Source organism: Danaus plexippus (genome assembly GCF_018135715.1).
Source record: "Danaus plexippus chromosome 3 unlocalized genomic scaffold, MEX_DaPlex mxdp_30, whole genome shotgun sequence".
In the NCBI taxonomy this organism is placed as follows: domain Eukaryota; kingdom Metazoa; phylum Arthropoda; class Insecta; order Lepidoptera; family Nymphalidae; genus Danaus; species Danaus plexippus.
In genome coordinates this window covers 255452-270000 of record NW_026869845.1, presented here as the reverse complement: position 1 = coordinate 270000, position 14549 = coordinate 255452, and the positions used below count along the sequence as shown (strand labels likewise).

Below are 14549 nucleotides of genomic sequence, written 5' to 3'. Positions count from 1 at the left end.
GTGGCGCTGTGTGAAGTTGTATTCGATTGAGTGGGTGGTACGTGTTACCGGTTAACATATTTTGGTCTTAAAAAAGAGAAAATCAATAAACAATTATATTAAAAATTGTCATAGTCAAAATATGGAATAATTTTATATTTTTTTTAGTTTATATTATCTTACCAATGAATATAAATAGTGCAGTAAAAACATCTTTTTCTACAGTGTGAAGACGACACCTGGTAATTAGAATTTATATTAGGATAGCAAAATAGCACGTAGCTTTATGTTGTCTGATACCTTCGAGTAGTGTCTGCTGTTCAGTTACATCGCATCGATTATCATTATGGTATGTCTTATTATTTTCGTGTATATCGAACTGGAAGCTTTATAAATAATTATGACGCATAGCAGTGGAGTTTTAACTGTAGGCATGCCTCGTTTATATATATTCCTCATTTTAACGTATTTGTTATTAATGCATCCAGTATATAGATATATTTTCAGAATTTTTTAAATTATTTCTCAAAATTCACAATATTTAGGGATACTTATAACAATAATTCAATAATTAATTTATTTTTAGGCAAGTGATAACAACATGCCAGTTAACAGCAAGTTCGCTCTTCCTGTGAGCAGTGATGAAAATTTGAGTGTGTTATCAATCATATACAGATTTTTTAAAAAGGTAAGCTATTATTGTCCCAAATCGAAATATTAACAAACTTACCAAAACTATTAAGAAAGTAAAACTAACCTGTTACCATTAAAATGTAAATGAATATTACATTGTTTTTACTTTACTGAGTATTGATTATAATTGAGTATGGAAGCTTATATTTTGGAACGGAGCCAAACTCTACTTATTGAGTTTTGTGTGCTAAACGAAAATTTAAATACAAATGCTTTCTTGTTAATTACTTCGGCCTGGTTAATTTACAAAACAAATGCTCAGACATAGTTATGAAATGAGTCAGTGCGACCTTCATGTTTAAGTCTCTTGAATCACTAGATATTTGACCTTCGCATTAACATTATTTAGTATAGTGAATTGAGATGCTCAAAGTTAAAGTGTTCCGATACAAATACTAATCATTTTTTATTCTTATGGAACATACAACTCTAAAACGCTATAGTAAAAAGTAAAGGACTTAAAAGGAATAAAGGTAGCCTTATCGCTTTAAAACAGAATACTCCACACAATGTTAGGGTTAAATAAAGAAACAAACAAATGGGTAGTAAAAAATTATATTCACATATATTTTTAACCTAACATTTGTATAGGTAATCTTAATATTGTCATTAAAAACATAATTACCACGGCATCACTAAACACAATACAAGAATTCAAGATCACTTTTATTAACACCTTATCAGCAAAAGTGTAATAGAGATTTTTAATTTTATTATACATAAGTATTGAGTATACTTGACTCGATGTTATATACCTGCAATAAAGTTTTAAATTGAACATACAAATGTTTATGCTTCAGAGTTTAGAGTCATAGACATAATATAAAAAAGGTTTTAATAGCATTGAACTAGTTTGTGCTTTGATGACATCATACAAGTTATAAATATTCCCATTGGACAGGAAATGCGTGCGGATCACGTACTTCATCGATCGTTGGTATGGGAAAAAGATATCAATACATTGACACTGTGGACGAGGGTTTACTGTTGCTACAAATAAGGAACTTATTTATGGTTAAACTAGGCAAGGTCCTTTGTACGCGTCAACATATGTTGGTCTATTTTAAGCCGGTTCGAACAGTCAGATTATTGCATGTAAAACGAATAACGAGGTCTCTGTTTTTCTTGAAAATCATTAACGTGATAAATTAAGGATGAGGAAAAAGGAAATAAATAATGTTTGAAGAGAATAGAAATATTCCTTTGACGAAGTTAGCCGTTAGGTTAATGAGGCTTAAAACTTATTGCCGGTATTTAGTGCGTTATAGGTAAATATAAAAAATATATACAGCTATACACATTTAAATAAATATTAATAAAAAATAAGGTTTTTTTAAAACATTAATAATTGAAATTAATAAAATAATTAGTTAGCATTAAAATTTTAATTCATTATTGTTAAAATAAAACCATTGACTCATCTTCGATCTCATGTCACGCAGTACCCTATTTTTAAAAAAAGGGAAATTATGAGTATTCAACTTAAATTATTTTTTTAAACACAAAAAAATCATTTTTAAACAAAAAAAGTCACAGTAAGGTTTAAGGGAACTAGAAATGTTGAATGTACCAAAAAGGATTCAAATAAAAAAAAAACAATTAGGTTTCAATAGTGGGAGCGGTGTACCTGGTGGGTTATATGCAATGGAGTGTGGCGTGGCTGCTGGGACCGGTTGTGTTGTCTGTGATGAGGGACCAGTGGAGACGAGACAGCGAGTACCGTCGCAACCTAGCCAAGACAGCTGCCCTCTCCTCAGAAAAGGACATCGTACTGGCCAAGCTTGATGACCTACCGGCTTGGGTGAGGCCCACATTAGATAATTATTGTTGATGATAAATGAATTTTGAAAAATAACTTAAAGAAAAAGTGAAAGAGATTCCTAAGTACATAATTATATATACATAATTTCATAGGAAGATAAAAATCTGGACTTTTTCACTAATACCGATTTAAAATGACACATATTGTAATATGACACGTTTAAAAACGGTGATAAAGACTAAGCTACTGGCAACATATGTATAATATAAATATACTTATTTTTAGGTGTTTTTCCCAGACGTCGAAAGAGCGGAATGGTTGAACAGGGTGAGTACGTCACACATTGAAAGTGTATTACAAAACAGGAACCATTCACCTTAATTTTGTGCTAAATTTGCTATTGATTTTTTAAATTCTAATTACAGTTTTATAAAACATTATCATGTCCTACAGATATTGCTTCAAGTGTGGCCTAATGTGAACCACTACGCCAGGACTCTTCTGAAGGACACCATTGAGCCAGCCGTGGCGGAGAGCCTCGCCAACTTCAAGCTTAACGGTTTCAAGTTCGAGCGCATGATCCTCGGTACCATTGTAAGTGAAAATATATTATCATCGCTCCTGTTATGTTTACCAAAGAACAGTTTACTGTGAAGTGACGAAAAGAAAACTCTTTTAACATTCTTATGATCGTTGGAATTAGTTAACAATAGCATCCCAACCTTCTATAGGTTTAGCTGAAAATGTCAAATAAAGTCCAAATTTAATTACAATATCCATAACAAAACTTTGCATCGTCAACCTTCAAGCGATTACAGTTTTTCATAATCAACTAAGATGTTGTCATTGGCAAAGATTTATATGTGAAAAACTGGAAACGCGCTGAGTTGGACAAGTTGTCTAATAATTTATTTAAGTTTTGAGCGAGCTTCAAGTATTAACGTGTTGTGTTTGTTGTCAGGCGCCGCGTGTTGGAGGCGTCAAGGTCTATGATAAGAACCTCTCGAGGGATGAAATCATCATGGACGTGGACCTATTGTGAGATTGTTCGACGTGATTCATAGCTTTATCACGACTATAAACTTGTAAACGTATTATCGTGCACGATAAGTCAACTAGTCCTATAATATGCCCACATAGTCTGTAATAATACGTCGTAGAAGTTTCGATATTTTTTTTTGTTTCAGCTATGCCGGCGACTGTGATATATCATTCGTCCTACAGCGTATACGAGGTGGAATCAAAGATCTACAGGTACATTGTGTAAATTGATTACAACATAAAATGGTTTGGCAATATTTATTTTGAGATACGCACTTGTACTTGCTTATCAACCAAATCAAAGTAGGCCCGTTCTGTACAAACAAACTCAAAGGTCTTGATAAATTATTGTTTAGGAATTATTAAACCAATACCTCTCATACTTCATTTGTTATCCACAAGTGACTCGTAACGAGTTTTGTAAGTGAATTCTAATGGGAATCTTATCTTCCAGTTGCCTATGAGGACGCACATATATGTGCTCACACACACATGTTAATAAATCTCCACGAATGCCTCCAGATCCATGGCATGGTTCGCGTGGTGATGAAGCCCCTCATCAGTAAGATGCCGCTGGTGGGAGGGTTGCAGGTGTTCTTCCTCAACAACCCCTCCATAGACTTCAACCTGGTGGGTGCGGCCGACGTACTCGACATGCCCGGCTTTAGGTAGAACATATTACTATATGTCCTTATTTCTATTCACATCATTTATATTTTTTTCTCTCTCTTTCCGTCTCACTAACCGTGGCCGTGAAAACGTACGCGTCTTACTTATGTTTCCTTATATTTATCTATACATATAAATATAATTGGAGTGTCTGTTTGTAATATTGAAATATCCGTTTTTCATGCCTATGAATATATGTATGGTATTAACACCAACATAACGCTTTTTATTATTTTTGTCTGTCTGTCTGTTTGTTCCGGCTATTCACTGAAATGGCTGGACCGATTTCGACGGGACTTTTATTGGCAGGTAGCTGGTGTAATAAGGAGTAAAATACTCCTTATTACACCAGCTACCCTACCCTGCCAGCTACCCTAGCTAACTACCCTTCTTTTATCCCGATACCGAATTAGGATACTCAAATAAAGCGTTACCACGTACAAGTAGGCGGTAAGCGCATGCGCTTAAAAAATTTAAATCATATGCGTTAAGTAAAATCGGTTATTTTTGTATAAAAAAAACAGCCACTACAACTTTATGTATTTGAATAGATTCTCACGTCTGTTTATATATGTTATCTGTAACAATATATACAAATAAGTTTTTCATTGTTTGGTATGTCGAATGATTTTTTTACATCAATTGATGAACTGAAGTAAAATTTTACTATAATATCGGGTCGACGACGAATAGTGGAAAGTACTATCCAATACAATCCATAGTTTGATTATCCTTATATTAAAAAATATATCGTACAAAGAGATTTGAAAGTATTAATGTGGGTTTTCTTCGGCTTTTACTTGTTTTTATTTAATATTATATTATATTACTATACCTTAGCGACATCTTACGTCGTTGCATCGTCGAACAAATATCAAGAATGATGGTGTTACCCAACAAGCTGCCCATCAAATTAAGCGATGAGATACCCACGGTCGACTTGAGGATGCCGGAGCCAGAGGTGAGTTCATGCTGTATGCAGTTGTCATGTCTCTTGGTATGTAAGTGGCAATATTAATATATATATATTTGATTTCAGGGTGTCCTCAGAATTCATTTGGTGCAAGCCCAGAATCTCATGAAGAAGGATGTCTCCATGTTGGGTTAGTGGACATAAAAAAGTACTTGGTCTAAATATATGTATTAGTAGTTTTTCCTGCGACTTTGTCCGCGTCGTCTTCGTAATGACGCTGAGAGAGAAATGTACCAAGTGTGTTAGAATAATAGATGTGGTAACCGACAGCGATCCTATCTTAAGGACTACTATATAAGATACAAATTCCTTTGTTACAGGCAAGGGCAAGTCTGATCCGTACGCTATAATAACAGTTGGGGCTCAACAGTGGAAGACAAAGCACATTGACAACAACATCAACCCTAGATGGGAATTCTGGTGCGAGGTAAGGTCATGCCGCGAGCATATATACGTACATTTTGCCAGTTTAACGCATTATATCTCGTATTTAGCACGGTTATGGATGCACTTTCTTATTAGTCACTAAGCTTCTTGAACGAAGACGTCTGAATTCTGACTTTCGAAATTATTAAAACTGGTAAGTGTATGGAGTTACTCCATTTAATTGTTTATATAACAGTATGTAGTGGATTTATGTAGGATTTTTTTGTTGCTTAGAGGAAATGACGAAAGAGCAACCGTTCTCTACCAAAATATTCATAAGCTCCTACTTAAGTTCCACAAACTCCAAAATATACAAGTTTTTTTGGGGCTTTCAATATAAAATTACATATACAAATTCTTATTTATTTTTAAATTTAAAAGTTTCACAAATGTGTTTGTAACTGAATGGAAAACTTACAGCGGTCGATGCTTACTTTGACCCTGTTAACTGTTGGTAATGTACTGAAAAGTGCGGTGTAGCTTACAATGACGAGAGAAACGCTGTGAAAACTACCCACGAGCGTTTGCCTCAAATATATATTTTATGAACAAAGTTTTTATTATTATCTTACCACTTGTCTAAAATAAATTTGTAAATAATGTTATGTACGCCACCATGTTTTATGTCTATTCTTCTTAATTATTTCGTCGTCTGTACATTTTTGTATTCATGTTTGTGTCATGAGTTTTGTTTTGGATGCAGTCAGATTTTGGAACTTTGTTCGCAGATACATAATGAATTTATTACTTAGCAATATAAACTATCGTAAACGCTTTAGCGTAGCTTTTTTTCTTTTTCTTTTAGTTCCAGCATGTCTTGCCTTAATAATTTCCGTAATTCTTCGATGAATAACTTAATATATTTTAGATTTTTATTAGCTCTTGCTACTATAAATAATACTGCTTTGCGCATGTATGATTTAACTGACAAATTTAGTTACTTCCACTAAGGTTTTTGGGCTAATATTATTTTAAACGATGAAATTTTTAATCTTAATTTCGGACAACAACCGCATTAACACTATATTCTTATACTGCATTGACTAATCTGTTTTTTGAGCGATTAAAAGACGTGTTAGAGAAATGATTTTGTTCTGTCACTTATGTTTGCTCGGGACTCTGTTCGGCGAACAGGCGAGAATTATGCAAACACTTGGGCAGGCGTTGGACATTGAAGTGTTTGACAAGGACGAGGGGAACGATGACGACAAACTGGGCAGGTGAGTGAGGTGGTGGGGGGAGGGGGGCCACCTTGACAGTATGAAACCGTACCATGTTACGAATAAGGAATTGGTTCAGGGTTTTTAGATGTTAGAACGGCTCGTCGTTACGTAAGTGTGCACTAGAATAGATTGCTATATGTGCTTGACGTAAGTTATGCTTATGATGTGTAAGAAAATGCGAAACACATGTTGTATCAAAAGATACATGGCAACATTATTTTTTTCGCATTTTCTTGTACCGAATTAACAGCCTCTGTGCCTACTAGTTTGCCACGCAGGACATTGCAACATTGCGAAAAATTGTTGCAGTGTTCTAAGTATCTGCTTGCTGCTATAGTCTAGGCTATATTTTATTGCACATGTGTAGTTCATTTATAGGTTCTGCTTCACCAATTATATAATTTATGTATAAGGTATTGTAAACCGAAAAGACGATGCCTCCGTATGAGGTATATAATTAACTGATAGTAATTTTTTCTAAGGCTATAATAAGCTCGAGAAAGAGCCAGGTGCTGCAGTGCGAGCTGTGGGACTGGGACCCGGGGATGGGCATTCAGAACGATGATTACCTCGGCAGGTCCGTTTGAAGGCGCGACTTTTACTTTGAGTGTCATATCCTCATATTGACGTCAGTAACTTAAAAATTAAAAACTAACCGCTGTTGACGTCGATATGCGGCTCACGTTTTGTTTATGATTTTTTTTTTGGTGTTTCGATGCTGATTGTGATTTATTTTGATCATTTGTTATTTATTATTGGGGATCATCGCGGCTTAGTCTATAAAGTTTTATGATTTATACTAACATTGCTCGATTGACAGGAACTAAAAAAAACTCTAACGTCTATTTTGTTTGCGCTTGTGTATATATAAATGGGTTGTGACAGTCTGTGGTGCGACAAACGGGCGGCAGTGTCGCCATACAGCTTTTCGACTGGGACAGGGCTGGCAGGGATGAGAAATTAGGCAGGTCGGTTAAAGCTAGCATGATGATAACGAAACTTAAAAATGTCCTCAACCGGCATGTCCTCACCACATCATTGATGGACCATCGAAATGTAGACCTCTGATAGAATCCACACAAAGAAAACTGCCAAAAAGCGCTTCGGAACGTGCAATGCTTCTTTAAAATCAATTGCGTAATTCAAACTCATAGTTTTCATCAATTTTCACAGTTTTTATTTTTATCACAAGGTCTCATTAACTACAAATGAATGTGCCCACAAATAATTCGCAATTGTTTATCATAACATACTAAAAGATCTCGCACAGAATTTTCATGGAAATGTTAGTGAATTATTCTTTAATTGGACTGGATCATGCTTAAATATTCTTTCACCTGACGAAGCTGTAGGTGGTGAACGCACTATCTTAGTAATAGCCTAAATTTTATTATGAAGTATGTAATACAAAACAGTTTTTTCTACAACCTCTGCACTGCACGACTGTCACAATGTCACGATTAAATTATTTTTATGTGCCAACATTAACAAACTAAATGCTACTGGAACAACATTTTTGTGTTTGTGGCTGTTTTATTAATTAAAAAAAAAAGAAACTAAAAAAAGGGTATTATTTTCAGATGTTCCTTAGATATATCTCAAGTTGTCCGTGCTGGACGTTTGGACACGGTGAGATTTATGTTAATTATATATTATATTAGTCACCTTATGTATATGAATATAATGATATATATGTTTTATTCTATATTTCAGTGGCAAACACTGCAACAGGCTAAGACCGGTAAGGTACATTTGCGTCTATCGTGGCATCGCTTTTCCACTGACTTGTTGGATCTCAGCCATGTAAGTTAATTTAAAAATATATTTTTTTATTAATCTGTAGAAATCAATGTTACCATATGTATTATTTTTACAGGCTCTAACATCGACTCAACTGGTAAAGAACGCTGAACTGAGTTCGGCAGTTCTATCCGTCTACATCGATTCTTGCAAACATTTGCCTGTAAGTAATTTTCATTTTTATAGATAAAATTTTCAATTTTCATTCTTATAACGTCATCTTTTGCAGTGGCACAATTTATAATAAAACCTAGTTTTGCATTCGCCATTTCTATATGTAGAATTCTATGTTCGCTATTGTTAAACTGTGTACTATGGAGTCAAGATACGTAGTCCCTACCGTTTTGTTGTGATTTAAAATAACATATTATTCGATATTCTCAATATAATAATTTATGGCTTCAGAACGCTCGTGCACAGTCCCGTCCTGATCCATACCTCGTGGTAACGGTTGGCAAGAAGAGTGAGAATACTGGAGTACAAATGAGAACAGACAGCCCCGTCTACGAAATCGGATACTCCTTCTTGGTACAGAACCCTGAGATTGATGTACTGGAAATAAAGGTATTAAACATTTGAACTAATTGTCCTCTCTATAAAAAACACTATATGATATACGCCATCAACCCTGACGTGCTGGCCTCCACAGGCTCTTAGTTCAAAATTTATAGAAACATTTTTACAACGTGGGTAGGAATAATATAATTCATATAATTAAATATATGTTGTTTCGTAAATAATCTTAATCTCCAAAATGGCAACTCTTAACATCACGAGGGTCAATATTGCCAACATATATTATTTTTTTCTAATATCATCATTATAATTTTTTGTTCGTCAGGTCCTCGATCAAAAGACAGGAAACCAGCTAGGAATGCTGAGCTACGGCATATCAGCGCTTTTGAAAGAAAAAAATTTTACTATGTTGAATCAACCGATGAACCTACAAAAATCTGGCCCCGAATCTAAAATCATCATTGCGGCTCAATTGAAGGTGATGCAAAAAAACAAAACCAAATAAAATTCTAACATTTGACATTAAAAAAACAAACTATAAATAAATGTCATAGTGAAGAATGCTTTGCAAGTATTTGTTTCTATCGCGCAGATCCTTAAAGAGGCTGTCAAGGAAGAGGACTTTGATGAAGAAACAGTTTCCGTGGCAAGCGAACCATCGGATGACCGCACTGAGGACAAAAAACCGGATCCACCGAGCACGGAAAGCACGGGTACGTGTAATAAAAGACATTGATATTAGTTGAGAGGAATAGAGACAGAAAATATTCTTTATTTGAAAATTACAACTATCTAACATGAAAATTTTAATGTAATACAAATGACAAACACATTCTGCGCTAAAAGGTAATATTTTTTTATTGATTTACTATTCCAAAATATATTTTGCAGCTGTTGCACCAGCTGTTCCATCGAACACGGATCTGAAGAATATGGAAGACACTCCCCCAGCTACCGACACTATCGACAATAACTCCGAAAAATCTATCCCCGTCGAACAAATTATAAAGGAAGTTGGTGAGTTTTGATTTTATATAAGTTTTTTATTCTTTTTCATATAAATTTATATATAATATGAATAATCCATTTCAGATGTACCTCAAGAGAGTCAAGCGCCGTCTGAACGTGATTCACCAAAATTAATTCACAGGACCTCTTCAATAACGACGTAAATATAACATCACTACTTACATACATATAAATATTGTTAATAAGAATATCTGTCCGTACTTCATGTCCACTACTGAATCTCTTTTAAAATTTAGTATGGAAATTGATTGCAGTTTCAGAAACACAAGATTTTAATTAATTGATGATAATTTTAGAATGGAATAAAAAAAAAACAGTTAAATGATTTTTTTTTTTTTCTGCTAAAAAATAACATGTAAGGGTATATGAATGTTTCTTTCCTTTCATACATAACATTAAATTACTTTTTATGAAATTGTTTCATGAAATAAATACTCATATGATAAAAAAAAAACATCCAAAAATACAAGGAAATTATTAAATAAATCTATCTTTATATATTTCAGATCAGCTGGCGAGGCTGGACTTGGGAGGATTCTGTTATCTCTACGTTACAGCATGCAGAATCAAACATTATATGTTGTTGTACACAAGATAATGTAAGATATTGTTTCAATTACGTCCAAACTATTTACGATGTGATAGATGTTTTAGTTAAACCTTATCTATTATCAGGAATATACCCCTCAAGGACCCCACCAATGTCCCGGACCCATATGTTAAACTATACCTGCTACCTGGTCGATCTAAGGATTCCAAACGCAAAACTGTGGTAAGCAAATTTCCAAGGAAATGTAGAACATATGAAATTATTAATATCATTATTATCGTCAAAATACTTAAATAAATTATGTTTTATATAACCTACATACTTTCTTGGATTGCATGGTTTTATCAATGAAAATTAATTTGATTTAATGTTTCTAGTTTTTTGCCATTATATGACACATATGAATATTAACTTAAAGCTGTCATTGTCTATATGTGCAGGTTGTGAAAGACAATTGTATGCCGGAGTATGACGAACAGTTTGAGTGGAGCATCCCGCTGGCTGAGCTTCACTCCAGACAGTTGGAGGTGACCGTCGCCACGCACAAAGGATTCCTCGGTGGAAGTCCTGTTATAGGACAGGTAGATTATAATATAATTAGTAATATATTTATAACTTGTAATACAATTACTACCAAATTTCATAAAAATAAAGGCCAAGAATAGAATTTTCCAGAGAATTATCTAATTATGTTCAGCCAACTTAATTAGGAAGATAAATGCGAAAAAAATATTTTGGTTAATACAAACTTTATTTTTTGGTCGGTATTGGAACTTCGAGCCTTACAATATTTTGAAATTAAACAGCTAAGATGTCTTCGAGCAACAACACTTTTTGCCATTTAAACCCTTTTTATAATGGTCATATTGACATATAAATATTCACATCTGTGTTGCCTTTGAAAGGATTAAATATTATATGATTGTAGCAAAAAAATATAGTATAAATCCTTGTACGTACAGATAATAATTTACTTGTAGGTACTTTTATATTTTTCACATAAAATGTGCGTGGGAAAACATTATTTAAATAAATAAACTAGGCTGAAGAGTGAAGTTTTATTCCTATTATGAATATCAAGTACTTAAATGTCGAAGTTATTTGTATACCATTAAGTATTTTCTTGTTTCAGGTAATAGTTCACCTGAACCAGTATGACTTCCGGGAAGCAAAGACCCTTGGTTTGATCTTCTGCCTGAAACTTCACCGAGAGAGTAGAATTTAAGAATTTATATTAACATTTAATAAATTACTAATGCTTATGAAGGAGAGATCTGTTAAATGCACTCGCATATTAGCTTATTGTGACACCATTGTATTTTCGAATAACAAATTGTTTTTATATTGAAATGTACTAGATAGCTATTTATATTTACTTGGTGTTGAATCTTAAAGTATATTTTATTATGTGTTGATGTTAAAACCATGTTGTAACTGTTTTGGAATTGGTTACTTAATGAATGAAACTGATGCTTATGAAAAAAATCAACCAAACATATTTAAGCCTTGTTTATGCTTTTTTTATTTATATTAAAGGAACATATAAGACATTTCTTTATTATTTCTTTCTCTTTTCCTTATATGAAATAATATTCATAATTATATCTTAACTTTATATAACTATATCATTATGATTTTTTTATGTTATTACAAAAAAAATACGTAAATATTTACATTCTCAAAAATGTATCATAACTTTTTTGAAATATGTTTTTTCTATATTTTTTATTTTGTTTTTTCTATATTTTTTGTTTTTCAGTAAAATATATTGGTATACCTGAGCAGATTGAGAACACTGACATTAAAATAATGAAAATCTACAAAAGGAAAAACTATTTCATTTTCAACTCGATTAAACTTAGTCACTATCTTTGTTTTTCAGTCTCATGTGCTACATTGATGTTATAAAAAAAATCGTATTTGACTTTTTCATGTTATTTTCTGATCCATTTTCTAATTACAATAAAATAAAAGACATTTCAACTGAGAACTATATTATTAGAAAAAAAGTTATGACCTAAAAAAAAAATTGGTTCACTGAAGTAATTAATTGCTATTAAATTAACATGTGCACTTATAAATGAAAGAAAGTGTATGAAAAACACCTTTTTATTTTCATTTGTTCAGATATTAAGTTACTAAAATATTTAAATGCACATAACATTGTGTTGTTTCAAAACTTTGTTTTTGTAACATATTCTTAAACATAAATAATGAACACAATGCTAGTCAAGTTGACAAACATTTTACTTATTTTCATTATGAACTCAATATTCATAGGCTCAAGTCAAATTAAATACCTACAGAATTTTCGCACAAAGCTTTTAAAATAATAATGCAAGTTATTAATGATATTTTTATGTATTTGGTACAATTTTCTGTGCAATTATTTTCCCATAACCGCCACGACCGCCATCATAGTCGGTACGGTATTCATCACGAACCTGAAAATAATAATACCGTATTCAAATAAGAACACTGTTAAAGGGAAAGCAACAAATCTTAACATATTATATACAATATAATTAATTGAGAATATACAAAATAGTTTTAAATAACAAACAAACTACAATTACTATTTATTTAAGAATAATAATGGGAACAAAGGAAAAATTACAAATCAAGTATGTATATAATAATATTGTCTAAGTTCTTAAATACCTGTCCACCAGTCTTCCCTCTTCCATATTGTCTGCCTTCAATAAACCCAGCATCCCAATCACATCTTATAATTCTATCATCCAGTCTTGTGCCATTTATATATCTAGAATAATGAAAAAAATGTTGTTAATCTGAAATGAATGAAAACAAAACATTAAAAAAACATTTCCTAACCTCATGCAGTCTTCTGCATCTGGCCTCGTATAATATTCTAGAAAACAAAATCCACATGGAGTTTTTTTATATTTATCCAATCCCATTATGACTCTTCGTATATCACCGCAACGTGAGAATAATTCATATATCTGCTCCTCAGTTGTGTAGAACGATAAGTTTCCTATGTACAGTGTAGATGATGCCCTTAATAATTTCTCTTGTTCTGTTCTTGATCCCTGCAAAATAATAAAAAGTGAGTTTATATATTAGTACAAGTTAAAAATGTAAAGTAGCTAAATCCTTAAATTCTAAAAGCTTACCTTAAAATGCTGATCTCGGTATGAACTAATTTCTATAGAGGAATTCATTGCATCACTGCTTCTTTTCATTGTTATTGCTTTGTATTTGCCTGCAAATATATTATTCACTTAAAAGGGATTTGCAAATAATAATAAAACATTAAATCGTAGCGTTATTCCACTGTCAATTCCATAAATTTCGAGAATCGTGGACAAAACGCAAACATAGTACAAAAATAAATGACAAATGACAGTAACTAACAGTTTCTTGATGTTTTAGCTTGACAGCTTAAAAATCAACAAGTTTAATGTTTACTCATATCTATTTTATGTATTTCTTTTCAATCTTTTATGAAAAATTATAAGTTAATAGAATATTTTTTTAGTACTATTGAAATATAAATTTTGTTGTTTATGTCCGATGAAATAATCTGATTGTTACCAATTATTCCATTTAAATTATTTACACTATTATTAATTTAAAAAGTTCTTTTATATTATCGTTTAAGAACTTCATTGTTCAAAAAACAGCAAAAAGTAGTGCGATTCAGTGAAATTTTTAGATTCTAACCTTATTCGGGTTATGAAAAGTTATTTCATACAAGAAACATAACATGAAGCAGTCCGTTAACGATATGTTTTAAAATTAAATTAAATTCTATTAAATATAAGATTACATTTAAATGTTTGCCCTTTGAGTACGTTGGTTGTATAGTTGTGTTAAAAGCATTGTCATTGAAAAAACTTAAGGACGTTGTAAAACGTTTGTAGC

The 14549-nt window shown here is 32.4% G+C and overlaps 2 protein-coding genes across 2 annotated transcripts; one reads left to right on the top strand and one right to left on the bottom strand.

The window, feature by feature from the left end:
• The first annotated feature begins 57 nt into the window (after nucleotides 1-57).
• Nucleotides 58-12211, top strand: LOC116773430 (extended synaptotagmin-2-B). The gene is given in 25 exon segments (XM_032665978.2): nucleotides 58-328; nucleotides 566-667; nucleotides 2276-2473; nucleotides 2720-2761; nucleotides 2888-3028; nucleotides 3396-3472; nucleotides 3622-3688; nucleotides 3998-4143; nucleotides 4985-5105; nucleotides 5184-5247; nucleotides 5438-5544; nucleotides 7249-7343; nucleotides 8347-8395; nucleotides 8480-8569; nucleotides 8643-8729; nucleotides 8972-9130; nucleotides 9408-9560; nucleotides 9675-9795; nucleotides 9974-10099; nucleotides 10175-10250; nucleotides 10618-10710; nucleotides 10787-10883; nucleotides 11102-11242; nucleotides 11794-11836; nucleotides 11839-12211. Coding segments are annotated over 25 exon segments (2439 nt in total). The 5' UTR covers nucleotides 58-325; the 3' UTR covers nucleotides 11880-12211.
• A 543-nt stretch (nucleotides 12212-12754) lies between these two features.
• LOC116765601 (nuclear cap-binding protein subunit 2) lies at nucleotides 12755-14020 on the bottom strand. The gene is made up of 4 exons (XM_032655133.2): nucleotides 13799-14020; nucleotides 13497-13714; nucleotides 13323-13425; nucleotides 12755-13105 (listed from the first exon to the last, which is right to left on the bottom strand). Exons 1-4 carry the CDS (start codon nucleotides 13865-13867, stop codon nucleotides 13019-13021), a joined length of 477 nt encoding a protein of 158 aa, XP_032511024.1. The 5' UTR covers nucleotides 13868-14020; the 3' UTR covers nucleotides 12755-13018.
• Between the last annotated feature and the right edge of the window lie 529 nt (nucleotides 14021-14549).